The following is a 23,864-nucleotide window of genomic DNA, read 5'->3' as shown; positions in this document are numbered from 1 at the left end:
TGAGATGATCTGAACCGCCTTACCTCTCAGTCTCCAGAACCAACAACTCACAGTCTCCACGCCTCTGAGTCTTCCTGCTTCATCCCTCAGAACAGTGGCTTTCACTCTGGTTGTTGTTGTTGTTGTTGTTGCTTTGTTTTCTATTCTCATTGCCACTCCACCAATCCCCTACACATACTTCAAGTAGAACTTTCCTAATGACAAACTGTCCTGGAATCTTTTCAGATGGCCTCTGAACCTCTGCTTTCTTTGTATCATCAGACCACTCCAGACCACTGTCCTATGCCCCTCAATTCTCCTTTCCTACACATCCTGGTCCCTGCTTCTGTCTTTGCTACTGTTACTTCCTCCTTTATTATCCATTTAAAAATAAAAGAGTATTTTAATTCGATAATCCAACTACGTTTTTATTTTATTCATACTACCAGGGGCCCTCAGAACTCTCTAGAGTTTAGCACTGAAACTTTCTAAGATCAGGAAGTTAACCTGTTGTTTGTTGTTGGTTTTGTTTTGTTTTTCTTTTTTTTTTCTAAGTGTCACTGTCTGACCCATCACTTTTTCAATATGAATTCTGATTCATAAAGAATCCCAGCAGGCTTCATTTGTAAGCTTACTTACTTGCTTTCTCGATATCTCAATTTTCCTGTGCTTCTGAGAGGTTTGGTCAGACATACAATCCGAAGTCTCTGCTTCCTTTTCTATATCCTCAGGGGCTTCTATTAGCCCACTAGACAGATTCTGACTTCTATAATTCTTCAAACTTCACTCTCCAGTCCAACCCATCAGCCCAATTAGAACTACTATGGTATTCTCCACTGGATTACGACAGGGCTTTTAACTATTAACCAAAGTGCCTAATGTTTACAGTTTCCTTCAACTCTGACAATGCTTGCAGATCTAGAAGGTCAAAGATTTAAATCCCTGAAAACAGAAATTCCAAAGCAGCCATTCTAAACTAGAGACGAAATTAGCTTTTATAACTTGAAAGGATTTGTTATGCAGGGAAAATGTTTCCTTGGAATGCTCGAAAGAATGGACATATTTGTTCATTAATCAACCATAAAGAAATGACAAATCTTATGTCTGAGATCTTCAAATAATTTCCTCTTTGTCTGAGACTTCCTAAGTCTCAGATGTTCGAATGAGCTCATATCATGTTTCCCATTTTCACATTCTACAGACAGAGATAATAGATCATTCCCATTGCTTCAGGAAATAACCACACATACAACTTTCAAGATGAACTTCTCTGGTGACCCACCCACACCTAGGAGAAGAGTTACTCCCCTTTCTAATGCTCCTCTTCTCTCATCTTCTGCTCTACTATGAAGTCTCTACTTTAAACTCTCTGATAAAACAACACCTAAAATACAATCTTACCCTGATTAGTTAGTGTGAATATTAATATTAGAAACGTCAGGGCTTCTTGTCTTTGCATCACTACTCCTAATAGCACATACTTCTGGGTGTTTCGAGTTTATGCTAAATAAATAGTAAACATTTGACTAATTTCAAGGATGCTTCACCTTGTCAGCTACGGAATCAAATAGCACCTGATTTCACCCAAGCCTCGGTTTACTCATGAATTCATGCTTTAACTGTCCAGCACTGAAGTGATCTTGAATTATCCTGGAGACATCATTAACTTATAAGTAGGAAGTTTTATGAGGGGTCACTTGAATTTTAGGCTGATCATTTTTTACAAAAAAAAAAAAATCATGAAGCTGGGCCTGTAGACCTTCTGCAAGAAAACATTTCAAGCTAATTGACAAGTCTGAATTAAATAGTCAGTGATAATCATATGTAATTCAAAATTCTTTTACAAGGTCACCAAAATGGATGCTTTTGAATTTTCAATTTGGTCCTAGAATAAACAACTTTAGTCCAACTTCGTTTAAGAGAAAAATAGTTGAGCAACTTTCAAGAAGCATAAAGCAATGTACAAGTAAGATTATCATATAATTTTTCATTCAAATGAAGGAAATATAATAGTAAAAATGTCCTAGTTATATAAAGAAATGATGACTACTAGTGACTGAAGACAACCTTTCTGCCAGGTCTCTAGGCAGAAAGTCAGGAAACAAGGTCCACTACATAACAAAGCATCGTAGCTAAAGAGAATCCTCATTCCTCTCCATAGAGCATCTGAAGACTTAATACAACTAATCACAAACAGATAAGTGTTCAGAGAAGATAACAGAGCAAGAGAAGGAGAAAAAAAAAGTGAATCAAATCAGAATGAACCCTAAGTCCGCGTGAGGCTTTTAAACACAGCCCCAAAGCTATTTCATGCTCCCCATGAAGAAGTGTAGCCCATGTCTCCTACCCTTGAATCTGCTCAATAATCAATACACTAGGTGAACAGAGCACTAAACGCTAAGGGACCATACATCAAACCACTGGACAATCTCAGTTCCTCTGTTATAACAGTGCTGGCCAAATCCTCACTGATTTTATTCATCCACTTTAGGTATGAATTACAGACAAAAGAGTAAAGCCACAACAGGGAGCTTTTCTGACCTCTGAGAGCTCCAGCACTTCCCACCTCTTACTTTGGAATTATTTGTTTTGTTTTCTGGTAACACAGACATGTCTTGGGGATTTGGCCCTAACATCACGACCCCTTCATCCCTGAAGAGCTTTCCAATGAACAGAAATCTCTGTTTAGTCTGAAATGAACATGTCTACTTCATCTTTCTATTATTTGTTAATATGACAAACGTTCACTCTGTCCAACTTTAATGTGCTCCTCTGCATTGAGAGGATTTCTCATTGACAACAGAGAGTCTTGATTTTATCCATTAAGAGTCTTTTCATTGGCACATTCTGACCACTTACACTGAGTTATTTTGATATAGTTTTATGAGTGTCTATAGCTTGTGCTTAAAACTATTTTCTCCCTGTTATATTTGCCTCTCTTTCCTGATGTTTAACTTGTTCTGATTTTAAGTGAGAATATTATATGATTCCAATTTCTTCCTCATACTCTGTTCTTAAATTTTTATAATGGTTGTCCTAAAATTTATAATATGTAGTTTAACTAACCTAAGGCCACTTTTATATAACCGGGTCATATCATATATTTCAAAGAAACACCATTTCAGATATTTCTCAAGGGAAACCTCCTCCTTTGATACCATTCATTCCACTTCACAGTGCTGTTTAAGCATCCGCCATTTATGGCCCCAGTGGCTGTGCTGTAGATAAGCATATCTCTCTAGAGATTGGAACGGTGGCTTAGCTCTCAGTTCTCTGGGAGATTAAAGAAATACCACCCGTTCCTAGTTTGCATGTTTTTTCTTTGTAAGGCAGAAGTGACAATGTCAAAGCTTTGTATGTGTAAGCCCTGATATCTTCAGTCTCTATATGTCCGGAAATGCTTACTGTCCTAATAGGAAACAAACCATGGGGACAACAGCATAAGCTTTCAGCCCTTTATTGTGAACCCCTCAATTCCCAGCCAAACTGCATAAAACAATGCACAGAAATAAGCTCTTTATACCCAGCTTTTCACCAACTGCAGGTATGTGAACAGGTATATGGTAGTTGGTTTAAGTCTACTTCAAACGATTGATTCTGAGCAGTTATTGAAGCACCAATATCTGGGGATAACCCTTAAGGAACTGCTGATTTCTCAAACTGCCCTATCCCATCCCACAGCCCTAGTCACATGCCTTTCTCTATGTGTGCAGAGCATGCCCAGTTCTTCCATTTTACTAAGGACTCTTCTACTCCGAGGCCTAGTCTGGAAGACACTTTTCCCTACTCATTACCTGGCTGGCAACACAGAACAAAACTTGTCCATTAGAAGCACACATGGTCCTTCCTCATCAAGTTCCCAGTGTCCACCCATGTGAAGAATACCCGTCCCCACCTCACTCTTTCTCACTGCTGGAATTTCCTCACACTACTTGCAAGTGCACACACTTCAATCTGCTGAGTTAGTTCACCCTGCTTCTCCTATGAGATGACATGCTCTGTGAAAGGAAGGCATGGGTTTTCTTCATTGCATCTCAGAACAGTCTCTACTGACAGGCGCTGTCCTTGTGCCCCTCCAGGGGTGACTAGGGTTTGTCAATCCCAGCATTACTGACATCTTATCCAACTACTTCTTAACTGCAGGAGATGGTCTGGTTAATTTAGAGATTCCTTGGCAACATCTGTGGCCACTACCACATCCCAAGTGATGAAAACCAAAAAAGCCCCCAGAACCTATCAAATGTACTCCAGCAGACTGACGCGGTTCGCTGGCTCCCAGAGTGCAGTGCTGCTACTTAGCATCTCCATTCAGATGAAAGGATGCCAATGGTATCAAAGCAACTTGGGACCCTGGCCGAACTCTAACCTGAAGCAAATAGCTTCGGTGCGTTCTTCCTCCCCTTCTCAAACATGCCCTAAACAGGACCCCTCACACTATGAAATGCGATCATTACAATAACTGAGATTTTTCATAGTGTAATCTTTCAAAACGAATTAGTGCAGACACTAACTGTTGGCTGCACAGTGTGTGGAGGATGTCCTGTCAAAGGATTAAAGAACTCAACCAAAAGGGTGAGCAGAGGCCATTGCACATAAGCAAGGTCCGAGTCAACCAAAAGGGTGAGCAGAGGCCATTGCACATAAGCAAGGTCCGAGTCAACCAAAAGGGTGAGCAGAGGCCATTGCACATAAGCAAGGTCCGAGTCAACCAAAAGGGTGAGCAGAGGCCATTGCACATAAGCAAGGTCCGAGTCAACCAAAAGGGTGAGCAGAGGCCATTGCACATAAGCAAGGTCCGAGAGAGAGTTGTTCCAGTACATGCTATTCTGATAATTGAAATCATGCTTCTTGCTTAAACAATAACCTTATTGCTGCTTTTGTCAAAAAGATTAGGCACTGTTTGTTTTATCTGCCGCAGGCTAAATGAAAGCAGCTGCAGCAACGAACCAAACTCTAATGCCTGCATTCTTCTTAGAAAGGAAACCGAGGCTGGAATCTGCAATTTGAGTAAGCTTCAATGTTTCCAAAAAAAATAAAATTAGCCATTGTGAGGGGTGGACTGCTATTCTCCTTGGAATAGGTAAGGATACAAGCCCTATTTTTTTTTTTTTTTTTTTTTTTTTTTGTGACAAAAAAAAATCATGTGACAAACCTCACTTATTACATAGCTTTTCTATAAAATTCCCATTTCTCCTATTGTACGTTATAATACCATATTGTACACTTTAAACTACAAAACACAGTCACCTGCTGTAGTGGCATTTTCACATCTTCCAACTGATCTTGCTGGCCCTACTCAGATCTTTGAAGCAAGATGCAAACAGGTTAGGCTCACAGACCCCAAATCTAAAAGGCACTGGATCAGCCCTAATGCCAAACAGACAAAGCCAGGTGGCTGGGGTGCATGTCTTCAATCCCAGCACCCTGAAGGCAGAGACAGGAGGATCTCTGTGAACTCAAGGCCATTCTGGTCTAAAGAGTGTGTTTTAGGACAACCAGGGATGGACACACAAAGACTGTCAGCAGGATGTAAACTGAAGAAGTTAAAAACATAAAATTAAACTAAATTAAAAAAAAATCTAAGGGGGTGGGAAAGACAGAGAAAGAGACAAGAGACATACAGAGACCAAGAGAATAGACTGTTGACCTCTTAGGCTAATCTATGTATCAAAAGTTAAAGTTGAAACCCCAATAAACCTGGAATCCAGTGTTTTCTGCCTGGGATTTCTGACTTTTTACAACTTTTCCAACTCCTCGTGATAGTGTTTCATCGGAGTTGACCTTGAGGGCAGGCAGGCACATCTGTAACCTCACACACTCAGGGAAGGTGGTCCAGCAGGCTGCCTCTCTCCTTGCTGTGCTTGTTTTAATTAAAAGCATTCCTTCCCCCCCAACCCCCCCCCCCCCCCCCCCCGTTTATCCCTGGGGCTTCGAAGAGCTCTTTGAAATGCATTTAGTACATATCAGTCTAGGTTTGGCTACCCTTTCAATTTATGAGGTCGTTTAATTTCAAGTTCAATTATTCAGCACAAATTGGCAGAATGAAAAGCTAAAGAAGAGTGGCACTTTCAATCCCATAAATCTCATGTTACATAAAGTGAGCAAATTCCTCCATTGTTCCCACTGACCTCCGAGGTAACAATTCGCTGCTGGCACAAACCAGTGCGGCCCGGTTCCTCAGATGCGGCTTAGGAGGCCGCTGAGGCATAAGGCCTTGGCTTCTTCACCTCCACAGAAACTAGAGATAAGCTGAGAAAATAACTGCTGATCATGACCATCTGTGGGGTGAGCTAGACAGATGAGCCCAAAACCCCAGTTCCCGAGATGGAACAAAGAGCCTGTTGTTCAGCTGGGAATGACACAGGGAGTCTGGGGAAACCGGAAGCTTTTGACAGTCTTACCCATTTACTGCCCTGCACTGGACTGCAGAGAGCATAGCTCATCATTGTACCGGGCACATGGGAGTCCATGCTTGTGCTGAAGGAGATTTCAAGTTTGTCCAACCAGCAGCAGCAAAGAGGGTAAAAGTCTACATATATCAGGTTGGAGGGGCTGACACGGTGAGAGGTCTCTATAATAAGCAGGCAGGCATGGATACCTACGCAGAAGCAAACCACAAATCCTCCCAAACTATATTGCTTATAGCCAATGCCATTTTAATACTCAATTACTTTTGCATCATCAAAGTTTGCACAATACCAGACTGAATCCATTGGCTTTTACTTTGATACCTTCAGGATCCAAAAAAAGATCATGTATTTTCTTGAGAGAGTTGAAGCCACAAAAAGGGAACCAGGAAGTATCCCAGAGGAAACCCAGTGATGAGGCATACTTTATTTACCAGGACTGAAGCAATGGCTTCAATTTCAAAGTATGCAATTTGTCCTGTCTTTATTCCCAGTTTTGAAGTACTATACCAGTTTACCTGGACCTATCTTACCACATTCGAGTTTATACAGAACAGAGAAATCCCACCTCATATGGAATGACTTATGTGTCTGAATCATCTCTCTTAAAGATTATGTTCCATTCTAAAGCCACTGGTTATTGAACAAAGGCCCAAATGCCAAGTATGAGCTGCCTCCTTATGAGTTATTGGGCAGAAAGGCCCCAGAAGCCATAAACTCATATATCTCAAAATGATAAGACTCCGTGGCTGAAAAAGATTTACACACCTTGGCTGCATCACAGAGGAATCATGCTGGACCCAAGCTAGATACTTTGTCCTTAAAGGCATCAACTGCCGTGCCTAGCTACAAACCCTAGGAACTGTGGTATCTACTTGGAAGGCAGAATGTGTTTACTTGCTAGAGTAGTGTCATGACAGTTACCAGAATAACAAGTTGCTTTAATTAGATTTGAGGTACATTCCATAGATGTACACCCATACCTGTTGCCAAAATCCTGTGGCTGGGAAGCCAGTGTATCAGCAGAAGTACTTAATCCCATTGTTGAGTTCCAGTGACAGTGCATCAAACTGCCTTCTCAATCAATATGTGTTTCCATACACATAAACAAATGCTACTTTGAGCCACTGTCAGAGAAGTCTCTCTTTCTAGTGAGCAGCCATAGATGCAGACGAAACACTAAGCAAGGGGCTGAGAATGGGTTGTGTTGAATGTTCAACCCTAAACGAGGCATGTATGCCATCCACTCCAGGATGTAAGGAACACTGCAGAAGTGAGATAGGAGAATGTAAGAGCAGGAAAGTAGGGAGAAGAGATGAAAAAAAATGTCTTCATTTGGGCAGGATAAAACCACTGCAATCCCAAATGTATATCAAGTAGGACGCCTGTACTGAGTCTGTACAAGAATGAGCCTGTCAACAACAGGTCAGGGACACACTTTGTCTCTACTTCCCACTCTGAGAGATAGCTTCAGGGGGAGAGGGAGTCACTGCCTTCAGTTGTATACTCACTGGTGACCCCCACCAGTCACCAATGGACAGTTCTAATGGTCACACAGATGGCCCCAGTTACAAGACAAAGTCAAAAGTATGGGATCTAGGAGAGGGACGAGGAGGAAAGGGGGCAGCATAGGGAATCAGGGGGAGGTGAGATGTTTGTGGAGACAGTAATGGGAATATATTATACACGTGTATACAACTCTTCAGGAACTATGATGGTGTTCGTGGTGACGCAGTGATAACAATGATAATGATACTAAGAAGTGTGGCTTTTACCCGTCACCAAGGAATCTGCTTCGGGCAGCATGTGGAGGTGATCAGAAAACCACAACAAATCGAAACGCAGACTAGTGGATCTTGGTCCTAAGGGATACACCTCCAATACAACTCCTACACCTAAGGCTCAGGAATCACTGTAAAAGAGGCCAGAAGTTTGTAAGAGCCAGAGCCAGAGGAGCAGGGACCTCGCCTGCCTCCTAGATCCTGCCTCCTAGAATGCGAGAGAAGCTACAGTCGTGAAGCTTTACCAGCCTGACTTCTTAAACATGTTGAACAGGGATACCATGAATGCACATGCTCTCATGGAAGGGCGAAATCTAAGAGGCCTGAACCCTAGACAAAGAACAACAGGCTCTGTGGACGAAGCCCCCAATTGATTATCCAAAACAGAACAGTCAGCCCTAAAAGCATATACATACCAGCAACATTATATGGACTAGTGTGTGTACGTTCGTATGTACATATGTATGTGTGTGTATGTATGTATGTATGTACATATGTATGTGTGTATGTATGTATGTGTGTATATGTATGTATGCTATGTATGTATGTATGTATGTATGTATGTATGTATGTATGTATAAAGAGTGACAAAGGTATCAGGAAAGGTGTGGAGGGAGGATACAGAAGAGGAAATGATGGATGTTACAATCTTAAAATTGCAAATTAATTTTGAAAATTAACCAAAAAAGTTAAATTCCCTAAGTATTGGCAAAATAATTTAAAAGTCAGCAAATCTCAAAGAGAAAGAAAGAAGATACACTGCAGTCAATTGTTCTTCAGAAGTCAAACGGGCAGCCTCCCATAAAAGATCTCAATGAACAATATTTGTGTGTCTACAAGAATGAGAGGCCAGAACCCAACAACAATAAAGACAACAACAAGGCCTTGCTCTATTCCTCCATGGGTTTCTGAGTCATGGATTACCATGATCCCAACATTGTATATAATATTTCCCCCCACAGTCTGCAGAGACTTTCTATTTAGGTTTTATGTCTCTGGGAAAAGAATGCCAGACTTTCCCTCCTGCATGTTTCCGCCTTACTTCTTCATAGTCCACGATGCCAGCCGAGGTTGTCAGTACAATGAAGCCAAACTGATAGGATGGAAGCAGGTTGTTCTGTCATTTCTCTAGGTCTCTGAGCTGCACATCAAATCCAGGGCCTATCACTCCACACTTTTCTCAACCTGCCTTTGAGGTTCACAATGGTGTTCCCATCTCTGTTTCATCATCACAGGAGCCAAACCATGACATTGGGGCACAGTCTGATGAGAAGCTGGCATTTGCCTCTCTTCTCAGCATTGTTGATGCTCTTCAAAACCCCTGCCAGAACATCGGTAGTGCACACCATGGTAATGAAGTGGGAAGATAGCAGAAAGAGGAAGATATACAATTTTAATAAGAGAGATTCATATATTGTGGTGGGGGAGCAAGGACTAAGGGATAGGTAACATATGCCTCAGGTACTGAAAGAAAACATGTTTACATTATAATCAAACCACAGAAAAGGACGTTAGATAGCAACATGGTCTTGAAAGTTGAATGATGGGTCATTTATTAGTATGTTTGGTAGACATGCATGATGATTTGAGTTTGGATCCCCAGCACGAATGAGAAAGCCAGATACCGAGGCATACAAATGTAAGCCCAGAGTTGGCAATATAGAGACAGATGATCCCAGGCACTTGCTGGTCAACCATTATAACTAAATGGTAGGCTTCAGCTTCAGTAAGAGAGACAGTCACAAAATTAAGATTGATAGCAATAGTGGAAAATGTCTGATATTGACCTCTGGCCTACAAATGCACGCATGGGAGACACACACACATATAGTGAGTGTGTGTGTGTGTGTGTGTGTGTGTGTGAGAGAGAGAGAGAAAGAGAGAGAGAGAGAGAGAGAGAGAGAGAGAGAGAGAGAGAGAGAGAGAAAGAGAGAGTATGCCGAAAGAGACAAATTATGTGTAAAACAAACACTGTGGACGTCAAAAAGGGATCAGGATAAAAGGAAGGTATTATAAAGGGCATTAATTCCGTATTAAATAGACTTTGCTCGAAGGGAAAACCGGACAGAACACAAGCACAATGTTCTGATGAACACTGTGCAGATTAAAGGTAGAATGTCTCTGGTGCCATGAATCTCCAATTGAGGAATCCTAAGACCACCACCTCTACCACCCCTAAAAGGCTAGAAAGAAGAATGGAACAGAATCTCCCCTAGAGGTCCTTGAAAGGCACAAACTGCCCTCCCCTTGACCTTTCACCTCCATGTCTAGAACTGTAACACAAGAAAATCCTGACATTTATGCCTACAAATTTATGGCTTTTTGCTTGGTCAGGCCAGGCCAGCAATCACCACGAGGTTGGTGCTGAAATCTAAACACAACATGCAGAAATCAATACCATGGATATGTGTGTGAAATCCTCATATATAGAGAAGCACAGACATCTTAGAGTCCAAGCATTTTGTCTGCAAGAAAATGTGAAACTGAGTAGAAAGATTAGGAAAAAAAAAAGTTAAAGGTGGAGAGGTAGAGGCAAGGATGCTGACGCTTATGAGGCAATGTTGATGGGTACAGAAACAGGCCCTCGGTGTTCAAAAGGCTCCTTTAATTATGGAGCATTCTAAGGACACATCAAACAAACTCAACTCTCCTACTCTGCTGTAAGACAAGTATGTAGCTATTGTCTTATCCAAAACCTACTACCCAAAGGGAGTGGAGCCCAAGTGGCTTATTATCACTTAAGTCAAGTGAGTGGGGAGTGCCGTTCGTTTCCTTCGTTTCCTGTTGGAGGACATTAAATTCTACAGCTGGCTTGAGAGTTGTCAAGAAGTCCTGACAAGGTACATTTAAAACTACTGGGATGAAAACTATCCACTGTCCAGAGTCATTTTTCATAAAGACTAAAGGTACTTACTGGTAATGTCTTTCATTTAGTCAGAATAATGAAGGAAAAATGTGTTCAACACTTGCTAAGGTTTTGAAACAAGTCTTCATGGTAAACTCTCAATAGAGTTATTAACTTGCATTGTAGCCGAATACATCTTTTGTGGGCAGACGGTTCTAAGTACTTGTTTCTTTTCCATCAAATTAGTTCATTTGCTTTTGTTTGAATCACAATTAAAACAAGTCTGGGTGTATGGAAAGGCTATCTGTATTATTCAATAAGGATGAAACCTTCCCAAGGCTTTAAAGCATGTAGAAGAATTAATGGTGTGATGATGAGGAGAAAATAGTCTCATAGCCAACAAGACATGAGATAAACAAATGTTGCTACAAACCACCTGTGTGACCCCACAAAGGTGATGAAACTCTATGCACCAAGACCGCTGACTCGTGAAAGATGACGGTGCTGGCAGATACCGTGTAAGACATTGTGAGAGGTAAATGGAGCAAGACTAAGTACTGTGGTTTATTCCAAATCACTATCTTCTCATGGCTGGTCAGCATCACAGTGCAACCTTAAATGTACAAGTGCATTTTATATAATGAATCTTACTAATTTTCTTTAGGAAAGAAGAAGAATCATGGAATACAGCCCTATAAACATCAGCTTCACTGTACAGAGCATTGCTTTAACCTTCATGCTCCCAAGCTGTCATTAAGGGTGTACCTTTCTGACTCATTTTTTCTCTATTTGCCATCCTGTTTACTCAATATTGGAAAAAAAATAAGGCCTTTAATGGTTCTCAAAGTTAGCACAACTAACTACTTTTAATATTATGTTTCTATATTTTTTACCTGAATAATCTTAATGAGGAATATTTAATCTTCTTCACTTAAAAACCGTCAACAAAACCATGAGCTTACACACACACACACACACACACACACACACACACACTAACATGCACACACATACATATACAGTCATTTAAATTAGACCTTAAAGAAAGTTTTCCATTGCATTTTCTCCATTAATTCCTACCACGGATTTTATAAAGATGTTTGCTATAGTAGGGATTGTTTACTAAATTATTTTTAGTATCATTTGATAAAGTTATGAAGGTGAAAAAGGCATTTGCCTTGGCTCATTCCTAATAAAGAAGCTTCTTACAAGTTTCTTCTCAATGAATGTAGTCACTTCCTCACCTTCAGAGATAAAGGGTATGAGGGAGAGAGGCTCTGAAGAGTTTTTTTTTTTTTTTTTTTTTTTCTTTTTAAGTCCAAATCTGGAAAACCTATGATACACTAAATTGGAAATAACAACAATAAGAACAGCAATAAAAGCAGCCAATAGAATTCTCTCAACAAAAACAAAAATCAAACAAAAGCAAAAAACAAAAACAGGCCAAGATGGTTTTGATATAGATTTCTGTCAAACTTTCAAAGAAGAGCAAACACCAATACTCCTCAAATTATGCCACAATATAGAGACATAGCCCAACTCATTTTATGAAGCCCCAGTTACTCTGAATCCTAAACCACATAAATACTCAGCAAAGAGAGAGAATTATGAACATAGAAACAAAAATTTAAAAAAAAAAATAGTTGAAACTCAAATCCAGGAACACAAAAGAACATCATCTACCATGATCAAGTATGCTTCAGATATACAGGTATGGCTCCACATACGTAAATCAATAAATTTAATCAATGATATAAATAAACTGAAAGAAAAAAAGCATGATCATTTCCTTAGATGCAGAGAAGGCTGATGAAAATAATGCCCTTTGTCATAAAAGCCCTGGAGAGATTAGAGATACAAGGACATACCTCAACATAACAAAAGCACTTTGTGGCAAACCCATAGCTAACACCAACTTATGGCAAGACTTATACAACTTATAGCAATTCTCTTAAAATCAGAAAAAAAAAGATTGTCCACTTTCTCCATACCTATTCAATATAGAAATTGGAGTCATATCTAGAGCAACAAGACAACTTGAAGGAGATCAGGGGGAAACAATTTGGAAAAGAAAAATATCAAAGTATCTTTATGTGCAGATGATATGATAGTATATAGCTGTGACCCTAAAAATTCTAATGGGAAACTCCTAAGGTGATAAACACATTCAGCATAGTATTTTGATACAAAATTAATTCACAAAAGTCAGTAGCTTTCTTGTATACAACTGACAAATGAACTGAGGAAGAAATCAAGAAAATATACCTTTCACAATAGCCTAAAAGTATCTTGAGGTAACCCTAAACAAACCAGTAAAAGGCTTTTATTTTTAAAAAATTCAAATCATTGAAGACAATGAAGGTAATATCAGAAACTGAGAAGATCTCACATGTTCATGAATTGGTTGAATTAATAGAGTAAAAATGGACATTCTACAAAAAGCAACCTACAGATTCTATGCAATCCCATCAAAAATCCAACAAAATTCCTGATTTCAAGCTGCAGTACAGAACTAAAGTAATTTTTTAAAATTACTGTATTGGCACAAAAATAGGCAGGTTGATCAATGGATTTGATTTGAAGACCCACACATAAGTCCATATACCTATGAATGCCTGATTTTTTTTAAATAATGAAACCAGGAAGACACACAGAAAACTGGCAGAACTTTCACCAAATCGTGCATTTAGACCAGTCCAAATAGATCTATATTTATCTTTCTGCACAAAACTCAACTCCAAATGGATCAAAGAGCTCAGTATGAGCCCACATACACTGAATCCCGCAGAAGAAAAAGTGATAGTCCTGAACTCACTAGCACAGAAAAGACTTCTGAACAGAAAACCATTAGCACAGGCACTGAGAAGATCAAACTTGACAAATGAGATGCCCTGGAACCAGAAATCGTCTATATGAAAAAGGATACCATAATTCAGTGTTCTACAAAATAGTAAAAGTTTTTACCAGCTTCACATCTGATAGAGGGCTAACATCCAAATTAACAGACTAAAGAAACTAGATATTAAGAAAACAACCCAGATAAAAATGGGAGTACAGATCTAAACAGAGAATTCCCAACAGGTAAATGTGAATGGCTGAGAAACCCTTGAAGAGATTTTCAACATCCTTAGCCAACAGAAAACTGCAAATCGGAACTACTTTCAGATTTCATTTTATGTTCGTCAAAATGTCTACAAACAAGGACACAAGTAGCAGCTCACTAACATAGCAAAGATATGGAGTAAGTGGGGGGGGCACTTATTCATTCCTGATGGCAGTAAAACGTGTATACGCACTATGTAATTCCTCAGGAAGATGAGACTTGAACTGCTTCAAGATCCAGTTATGTAACTCTTGGTCATACACCCAAAGGATGTTTCAGCTTACCACAGACAAACTTGGACAACCAATTCAGTTTTACTCTATTTATAGTAGACAGAAATTTGAAACCATCCCAAATGTCCCTCAACAGAAAAATGGATAAAGAAAATGTGGCACATATACACACATAATAAAGTATTACCCAACCATGAAAAAAAGATGAAACCATGATATCTGCAGGTAACTGAATAGAACTAGAAAAATTCTAAGTGAGGTAACACAGTGCCCCAAAATAAATAGAATATGTATTTACTTATATGTGGACATTAGTTATTAAGTGAATAAAAAGCAAGCTACGATCCATAGAACCACAGAGGAAAGGTATAGAGTAAGGGACTAAGAGAAATAAATAAATCTCATTAGGAAAGAGAAATGAAATAAATATTTACAGATGGACAACAGGGTGCTGGAACAAGCAGGGAAGGGGAGAGGTGAGAGGGATGATGGAAACAATACAGGGAAAGAGAGCTACAGTTCTGGGCTATGTGAGAGATAGCATAGAACCCTAATACAGTATATTTCTAAAATATATGAAGGGGATCTAATTAAAATCACTAAATAATGGGCAAGGCACATCCCCAACAACCCATCTTTTCTTACCCAATGAAACTTCTAGTACTGGGAATGAGTTACAGATAACTGAGTTGTTAGCAAAAGAGATCCCATGGGAATCCCTAAACAATCCAGGCTGTTGCCATGACAGAAATTACAGGATATTCTCTGCAAACTGACAGCAAGCCCCATTCCTGAAGTCAACACCTACACAACCCACTGAACATGAAGAACTCTAACTGGTACCTACGTAGAACCTTCATGACAATGAGCTAGAGTCTTGGTATAGGAAGGGGCTCTACACACCACCACGTAAGAAAATGTAAACTTCAATCCAGCTACAACCCTTCAACCTCTATATGATGTCCTGTCTACAAGATGCGCTACTGTAACTGTGTTACAGTGCTTGTGGGAGTGACCAGCTGCTATCTTATTTGAATGAAGGGCCACTCAATGAGACACAAACCATACCTGACACTGCTTTGGTGACCAAGAACCAGAGATTAGAAAGCCCAGATACCTAGTGTAAAAGTTGTCCTTTAAAAAAAGTATCAGCAAAATAACCCTGCAGTGTTTCTCCAATCATGATCAGAGAAGCTTCCTCCCAGAGCAGGAGGGAAGAAATAAAGAGGCCCATGGCCATTCGTTATTTGGAGAGTCTAAATGGAATTTGTTTCCATCAAATCTCTCTGCCTAAGAGCTCAAATAACCATGGAAGAGGAGGCAGAAAGGGACTGAGAGCCAGAGGGTGGAGGACACAGAAAAATGAGGCCTTCTGAATCAACAAAGCAAGATGCACATGGACTTGCAGAAATTGAAGTAGCCATCACAGGGCCTACACGCGTCTGCACCGGGTCCTCTGGGTACACATCATGGCTTCCATGAGATCCTTGAGTGTGCAAGTGACTGGGCCTCTGACCCTTGTGCCCTTGTTGAGTTGTCTTGTCTAAGTTTGACATGATGGGTTGTGCTTCATCTTACTATATTTTGTTCTGTCTTGTTTGGTTGTGATCTCTTAGAAGCCTGTTCTTTTCGAATAAGGGACGAGAAGGGGGCCCATCCCAAGGGCAGGGCAGGGAGAAAGGAACTGAGAGGAACAGAGAGAGGGGCAACTATAGTCAGCAAATATAGTGTGAGGAAATACTCCATTTTAATAAAGGAAACGATGAAAGACTAATAAGGGTAAAAGTGAAGGAATAATAACATTCATCTTGAAAATGATTCACATTTGAGTGTTCTTGCTCCATTGAGAAAAAGTAAGCAACGTTAGGATCAACTAGAGAAGTCCTCAGGATAACCCGCCACCAAGAAAACCACTTCCACTAGCTTTTAGACTCCTTAGAAGTCAGTTCACAGGAGCTGGGAAACCAAACAGCAGGAAAATCTACCATGTGGTAAGGTTGAATTGTTCAAATATGGTGATATTTAACATTGAGAACAGGTGTATTGCACATGGGTTGCATTCCTGAAAGCATTTAACTTACTTGCTTTTCCCTTTGTATACTGTTGCATACGATCCTTCACCTAGTTTTTCCAGTTTTTCATATGAGTCAGCTTTTCCAAATTTGGGACTTGTTGGCTAAACATGAAACAGAGGGAAAACAAAACAGATTGTATCAATATAACAACTCACTGACACTGGATAAATAATGTTTCAATATAAGAATATTTTTAAAACATTGCAATAAACAGTCATAGTACAAATTCAGAACATACAAACACATGTAGAATCAAATTTACCCATAAATGAACCAAGGGAGAGTTAAAAGTATTTTTATATAGCCTTCCCCCAGGCCTCTCTTGCTGGCAACTGCTTTTTCTGATAGATGTCCTCCCATTCAATATATATGTTTTATGATCTGTGTTCACACATTCAACATGTTATGAGCATTTTCCATATTATGGCACAATCCAAATTAGAGAACAATAAACTATATATGCAGGTCAAATGTGGTGTCCCTCATGTTTTTATACATCCTATGGGCATAGAATAATTGTTGCTTTCCTTGTTTCAGTAGTTATGGTAGGACCAAACTAAGAAATATTTGTGATATACTAAAGTTAAACAAAAGCAACACATTTTATAATCCATAAAGTTTAATTAATTTATTTATTTATTATGGTCATCTTATCACCAACTTCCTAGTTATAACAAATCTGTAGTTAAGACAGAAATTATATAAATGATAAAACTCAGTATCCAATGTTACTCTTACAGTAAAGCATGACTGTATAATATTTAGTCTTAAAAATATTCCTCCAACATATTTAAACAGTAAATCAAATAGATGAAGATACATCACTCAGAGATAAGTGATCGTTGGGTCTTGCATTCCAGTAGGTAAGAATAATATGTTAAGGACAGACAAATGATATTACATGAAACTGTTGAGTGTCTGCTCTACAAACTAGCATCAGAATGATGAGGCAGCTAACAAAATGGGGGAAAATCTTTGTCAACTGTATTATGTGATAGAGGCTTAACAGGGACAATGAAGGAAGAACTCAAAAAGTAAACATGAAAATCAATAAATAGATAAATAAAAAACTGTTCTTAAACATACAAATACAAATAACGAATAAGTATTTAGAAACTCTTCAACACCCTTAGCTGTCAGGAAAATGCAAATTAAAAAAACACCAAGATGCTATCTCACCTCAGTGAAAATGGCTAACATATAAGTGACAAAAAATGCTGACAAGAATATGAGCCAAAGAGACCTCACCCACTGCTGTTGGGGGTGTAAACTAATGACCTTACTACAGAAGTGATGAACTCATGATACATATATGCAACCCGCCTACATCATCATCAACAGATTCACTTGATAAAAATCTGGTTCATAAACACAAGCTAAAAATAGTAGTATCTTCAGGAAAATTGGTAGAGACTGCCATTAATTAATCATTAATTAATGATTCTTTAAATGATATATAAATAACAATGCTAACATAAGCAACACAAGCCACACTCAAAAGTACAAGAATCATGCTTGTCTCACATATGGACACACATATTCGTGTGTGTGTGTGAGTGTGTGTGTGTGTGTGTGTGTGTGTGTGTGTGTGTGTTCATTTAAAGCCACGTATAAAATATATTCAGATATCATGAAAGTGGAAGAGAGCCTATGATGAGGAAGGAAGGGGTAAATTGAGGGAGAAAAAAAAAGAGAGAGAAAAAATAGTATATCACATGTTTTCCCTCATATGCAGATTTGGTTAAACAGAGCCAGGAAGGCAGAGGGGAGACTACTCACATGGAGAAATTTGTACACTGAGATTACAGGGCAGAGCATAGGGAGGTTGAATGAAGAAATGCACAATGATACGAGTAATGAAATGTCACAATGACCTCCATTAACTGTACGCCAACTGTGACAATGAATTTAAAATGAAAATAATAAATGTTCTCTAGTGTCCTTTCTATTCCAAATGTGACACAGTGACTAAAAATACATTCTTTAAAAACTAACAATACATGACCACCAAGAAAGAAATTATCTAATCAGTCATTTTGAGGAATCTTGAATGTGTTTGAAATTAGGAGTAAGTTTTCAGAGAAAAGTCCAAAAATTAATTTTAAAAAATGATTAGAATAATATAGCAGAAACCCTTGAGTACAAATGGACTGGTCACCACATGGAGAACACTAAGTCTTCCCAAGAAAAGTAAAAGGAGACTTAATGTTATAAAAACAGGAAAGACAGGCGGTGAGTTCAAAGCAAAGACTCAGCCAGAATCTGTAAAAAGGGCAACACAGAAAAAATATTCAAAACCCTTAGTCATCAGGAAAATGTAATTATGCCTAATGTTATAACCATGACTTTTTTCTTAATAATTTTAATTTAATTAAAATAAAATGACATCATAGCCTTTTGATGCCATCACAGAAACAAGTGGCACAGGTAGAAAAAGGTGACGGTAGTTCTGAAATAGAAACCTGAGTACAAATCCTAAACTCAAAAATCTACGCTCACAATCACGGAAGACGAACCCAGAAAAGAGAAGCATGGAGATTAAGGGGCAAAGGACCTAAAACTCTGAAAACAGAGGTAACAGTGCAGAGGCAGGGGAGACTTTGTAATTATTGCATGATCAACACTGAATCAGTATAATAAAATGTTTAGTAAGTTTTAAGTGGGACAAAACATAGAGTTGATACCAGACTAAACTCAGTTTTAAACAAAATTCTCTCTAGAAACTTCGACAGGGGACAGATTGTATCTACATAGAAACGTATAAGAAGAACTAGCAATAGATGCAAAATGGCAAGCAGTATTTTAAGATGGAGTAAGTGATTCGGCATCCACAAGTAGTTCAAATATGAGTTTTGTGATGTTAGTTAAGCACGTTAATTTGGTTTAAAAAATTTACTAACCATTGGAATTTCTTCTTTTGAGAACTCTCTGCTTCGTTTTATAGTTGTTTTTTTTTTTAACATTGTTTGAGTTGCTAGTCCTCTATCAAATGTTATCCAGCAAATATTCATTTTCATGTACTCTGTGAGCTGTCTCTTCCCTCAATCAACAGTTTCCTCTACAGAAGCCTTTTTTAGTTTCATGAAATCCTTTTTGTGGACTGCTGGTCTCATTTCCAGAGGTACCAGAGTCCTTGTCAGAATATCCTTACCTTTGTCTATATGTTGAAGTATATTCCCTACTTTTTCCTGTAGCTGTTTCAGGGTATTGGGTCATATCCAGAGGTCTTTAAACCATTTGTAGAGTTTCAGTGAGGGTAAGATATATGTACGTAGTTACATTCTTTACATATTGATATCCAGTGGTCCCTGCACCATTTTGTTAATGAGGCCCATCAACAGATGAATGAGTAAGGAAAAAAGAGTCTATATATGAAATGGAATTCTACTCAGCTATATATATATATATATATATATATATATATATATATATATATATATATATATATATATATATATATATATATAGATGCAATTGCTTGAAAGTTTTATATGGAGGGAAGTGACCAAAATCTAAAAGGACAGACACAACATGTTCTCTCCCATATGTGTAGCCTAGCTTCTGCTCCTTAGCTTCATGTGTTTAACATGGAGCATCTCCAGAAACCAGGAACCCAGGAAGGAGACACTGGACAGCAGACTGGACACCTTAAAGGAAAAGGGACAGTTGCACATCAATGAACATCGAAAGGGTAGGAACCTGGGGAAAGAGGAGCTCAAACAGGGAAAGGTGGGGGAGACAAAAAAGTGGGAAAAGAAAGAATCAAAACAAGGATGTATGAAAACCCTAATGAACCCTACTATCTGGTAACCCAATTAAAAAAAATATAAAAGATTCAGCAAATATTGTTCAAGGCTGGACACTGCCAGTCTCGAAGAAATGAGTCACTGTACAAAATCCCTAGAACCAAGTGTGGGATGCAGGTTCTTGGCAGTCTTCTTGGTTGCCCACAAAAACCTGATGACAAGATCCTACTGCTAAAGACATCACAAGTCCTGAATGCAAAATTCAGATAGAAGCTCCCTGTCTGCTTGCTAGCTTTCGGGAATGCTGGAAAGTGCCGGATGATGCTCTCCAGTCTGTAAGGGGGCGGAAGAGCATCAGTGATCTTCCTATTGGGACTCTATGAACCATAAATCCAACCTGTCAGACAAGGTGTACCCACTGATAAAATGGTACCCATTGCCACAACTGTCGTGTAAGGCAACCAACAGCTTCCTGGTTGGATCTGATGTGTGCTCCACAGGAGAAAATCCAGGCAAAATGCTATAAATCTGGTCAAAAAATGACTGAATATGACTCAGGCCCCAGTAAGGGGAGAATACTCCTGCTACCTAGGTAAATTGGCAAAGATTCAAACCACCTTCTGAATATCTATATTTATACCCACATCCAAAGGCTAAGGATGCTTAATCAAAGAGGCCTCTGTAGTGGGTGAAGGTGAGGACTGAGACCCATGGCTACAGAGGATACTAAGAATACAGCATGACAGAAGACTGACCGCACCCCCTATGGGGTGCTTAAAATGAATCCCTTAAAGGGTTCAAAAATACTGTGGGAGGCAGGGCTGAAAAAAGATAAGATCTGGAAGATAAAGGATTGAAAAAAGGTGTCTTTCAAGCAGGCTGAGGCCATAGCAATCATGAATTCAAAATGGCTGCATCCACTTTCATTTGGTCTATACAAGTGAGACCCACCCAGCAGTCAGCTTTGAAAGGACAATGTGCTTATGGGAAGCTACCACCTAGTGATAAATTATTGCCAATGACAGGTTATGGCAGAAGGGAAGACATAAGCATGCAGCTGTACCCACCGATGGGTTCATCCGTCTCTATAGTTTTATACCCAGGTTCACAGACATACAGCTACAATCTGCCATCCAACACAAAATAATGAACATATAACAAGTGCTATGTAGGGAAGGGGGAGGCTGGGTAAGTGATAGGGAAATAGCAGGGAGTAACCAGAATGCAAGACAGACATAGATATACCTATAGGTATAGGTATAGAAATAGATAGAGATACAGATTTTAAATTGTCTTCAGAGAGAGAAATGAAATGATCAATATATATATGTGTGTGTGTGTGTGTGTGTGTGTGTGTGTAAAGAGGTTCGACATCCTCAGCCATGAGAAAAAAGGCAAATTAAAATAATTATGACATTCCATCTCACCCCAATCAGAATGACTACAACCAAGGGAAAGGACATTTAATGCTAGCAAAAATATAAATAGTAAATTGGTTCACTACCAGTAAAATCAGAGAGGAGGGTTCTGAAAAAAATATATAGATGTATAACCACAACTTGACCCAGCAGTCCCACTACAGAGGGACCCACACACGTACCTAGAGTATCCTACACCTCCTTCTACAGAGGCACTAGCATGAGGAACATGCTCAATGTGTCTCTATTTACAACAGCAGCGAAAGGCAATGACATAAACACCCAGTAACTGACGAATATAAAGAAATGAGGAACATATATGCAAGGACACTTTCTACATCCAAAAAGAAAGATAAGATGACGAATATGGGAATTATTGCCTTAATCGGGCTGATCAGATTTCAGAAGAGAAAGCCACTCTAAGATGTAGGTAAGAATGTTTACGTGGGCATGAGTGCAGGTGAGGGTCATTAGACTAGAAAGGGGCTGTAAGGAAGGGGGGTTCTCAGAGAGGATGTGGCAGGGGTAACAGACCCACATAGTATGCATGAAGCACACTCGCATAAACTGTGGGAGAAGGGAGAAGAGTAAGGTGTCATAATGAAACCTGTGACTTTACCTTAAATAAGTAAGCAATAAAAGTAAGGACACAGCACCGGACAATAAAAAGCCATCCTTTGTTTAATCGGAACAGCCCAATGTCACCTCAAGGTGCCAGCCCAGTGTTATGCCCAAGTTTAGAGCACTCTCAGTAAAAACTTCAATGAGGAAAGCAGAATGTGGTATTATGTATCTATAATGCCAGCACTCAGGAAACAGAGGCAGGCAGATCTCCCTGAGTTCAAAATCACCCTGAGCTACACTGTGAGATGCTGTCAAAACAGACAAACAAACAAATAAGAAATCAATGATGATGGAAACAAAAATCAGCTCGTCACTTGGGAGGTGGACTTTTTCCAAGTGTATATGGCATGGTTAGTAAGCTGAAGTTATGTTTATACTAAAGATGAGTGAGGCGATCTTGTCTTTAATGTTGTCTTAAAGAGAAATGTATTCTGTCTTTTTCTTTTTAAGATTTATTTATTTTATGGACATGAGTACACTGTAGGTGTCTTCAGACATACCAGAAGAGGTCATCAGATCTCATTACAGATGGTTGTGAGCCACCATGTGGATGCTGGGGTTTGAACTCAGGACCTCTGGAAGAGCAGTCAGTGCTGTTAACCACTGAGCCATCTCTCTAGCCCTATATTCTCAGTCTTAATTATTAAACATGCACATCTCTAGGTGCTGGCTGAGCATCTTTACGGGCAGAATGAACATGTCAAAGATAGCAACAGAGGCTGCAAAAAGCTCTTAGGATCAATTACCCAATCTGCCACCATAGTAACCCATTTCTTCAACAAATTATCCAATGAGAGGACAATTCCACACAGCTACACCAAGCTCCACAGTTACATGTCGCTAAATTTTTAATGAAGTACAGACCCAAAATAGAATTCTTGTCTTTGGAGAAACCAGAAATAACTAGGGCTGTACAACACTTTCAGCATCATTTACTCTAGTCTAAGTGTATAAATGGGAGAATCTCCCAGAAAGATGACTTTCCCAGAATTATCTGCTCAGTTTTAATTAAACACATTTTTCCTCAAAGCAAAACTCGGCTCTTTAATCTGTTCCCATTCTGCAGGCGGTACAAGGGGAAAAAAATAGCAAAATGTGTTAATTAACAATATTTTAAGAAAACACCCTAACTAGTAACAAAGCTTTGTTTTCTAGACATGGGTTAGTTTGTTAGAAGTCTCCAACTGCTTACTGTAGCCTGGGAAGCACCAACAAAGGAAATGGTATTTTCCAATCATGCAAAACCGCAGATCAAGACCATGGACACAGGTTAGGTCTCTGTGAAGGCTGCTCTGGGTCAGGCACCCTACTCCTTCTGTGTTACCTCAGTGGCGTCCCTCCCTGGGTCATAAGAACAGCTGCACTGGATTTGGAGTCCGACCATCACCCGCATTCTCACTTAACCACCTTCTACAGTGGGGTATGCACTAGTGTGGTTTATAATTTCAACATAGAGATTTTTTTTAAAGGGTGGGGGGGGCACAGAAGAATACGTAGACTGGCAATCGATGAATATACTTCAAATTTTAATATAGACAGATTGGGAGTTGCAGAGGAAAGCCAAGTTGGTTTTTCTTCTTCTTTTTAATGAGATTTTGTTTCCATATACGTTCAATTCCACATTCCACTGAAGAGCTTTTCACTTTTTAATCT

General features: G+C 39.3%; 1 protein-coding gene across 1 annotated transcript in view; it reads right to left on the bottom strand.

Moving 5' to 3' along the window:
• Nucleotides 1-23,864, bottom strand: part of CDK14 (cyclin dependent kinase 14) — a 511,537-nt gene that overhangs the window by 362,740 nt on the left and 124,933 nt on the right. The window contains exon 4 of the mRNA XM_080936223.1: nucleotides 16,430-16,524. Within this exon, the coding sequence (XP_080792349.1) occupies nucleotides 16,430-16,524 (95 nt within the window). The remainder of the gene's footprint in view (nucleotides 1-16,429; nucleotides 16,525-23,864) is intronic.

The sequence above is a fragment of the Micromys minutus genome (genome assembly GCF_963924665.1).
Source record: "Micromys minutus genome assembly, chromosome: 23".
In the NCBI taxonomy this organism is placed as follows: Eukaryota; Metazoa; Chordata; class Mammalia; order Rodentia; family Muridae; genus Micromys; species Micromys minutus.
The sequence above is the reverse complement of the archived record's forward strand: the minus strand, read 5'-3'. Positions and strand labels throughout refer to the sequence as shown.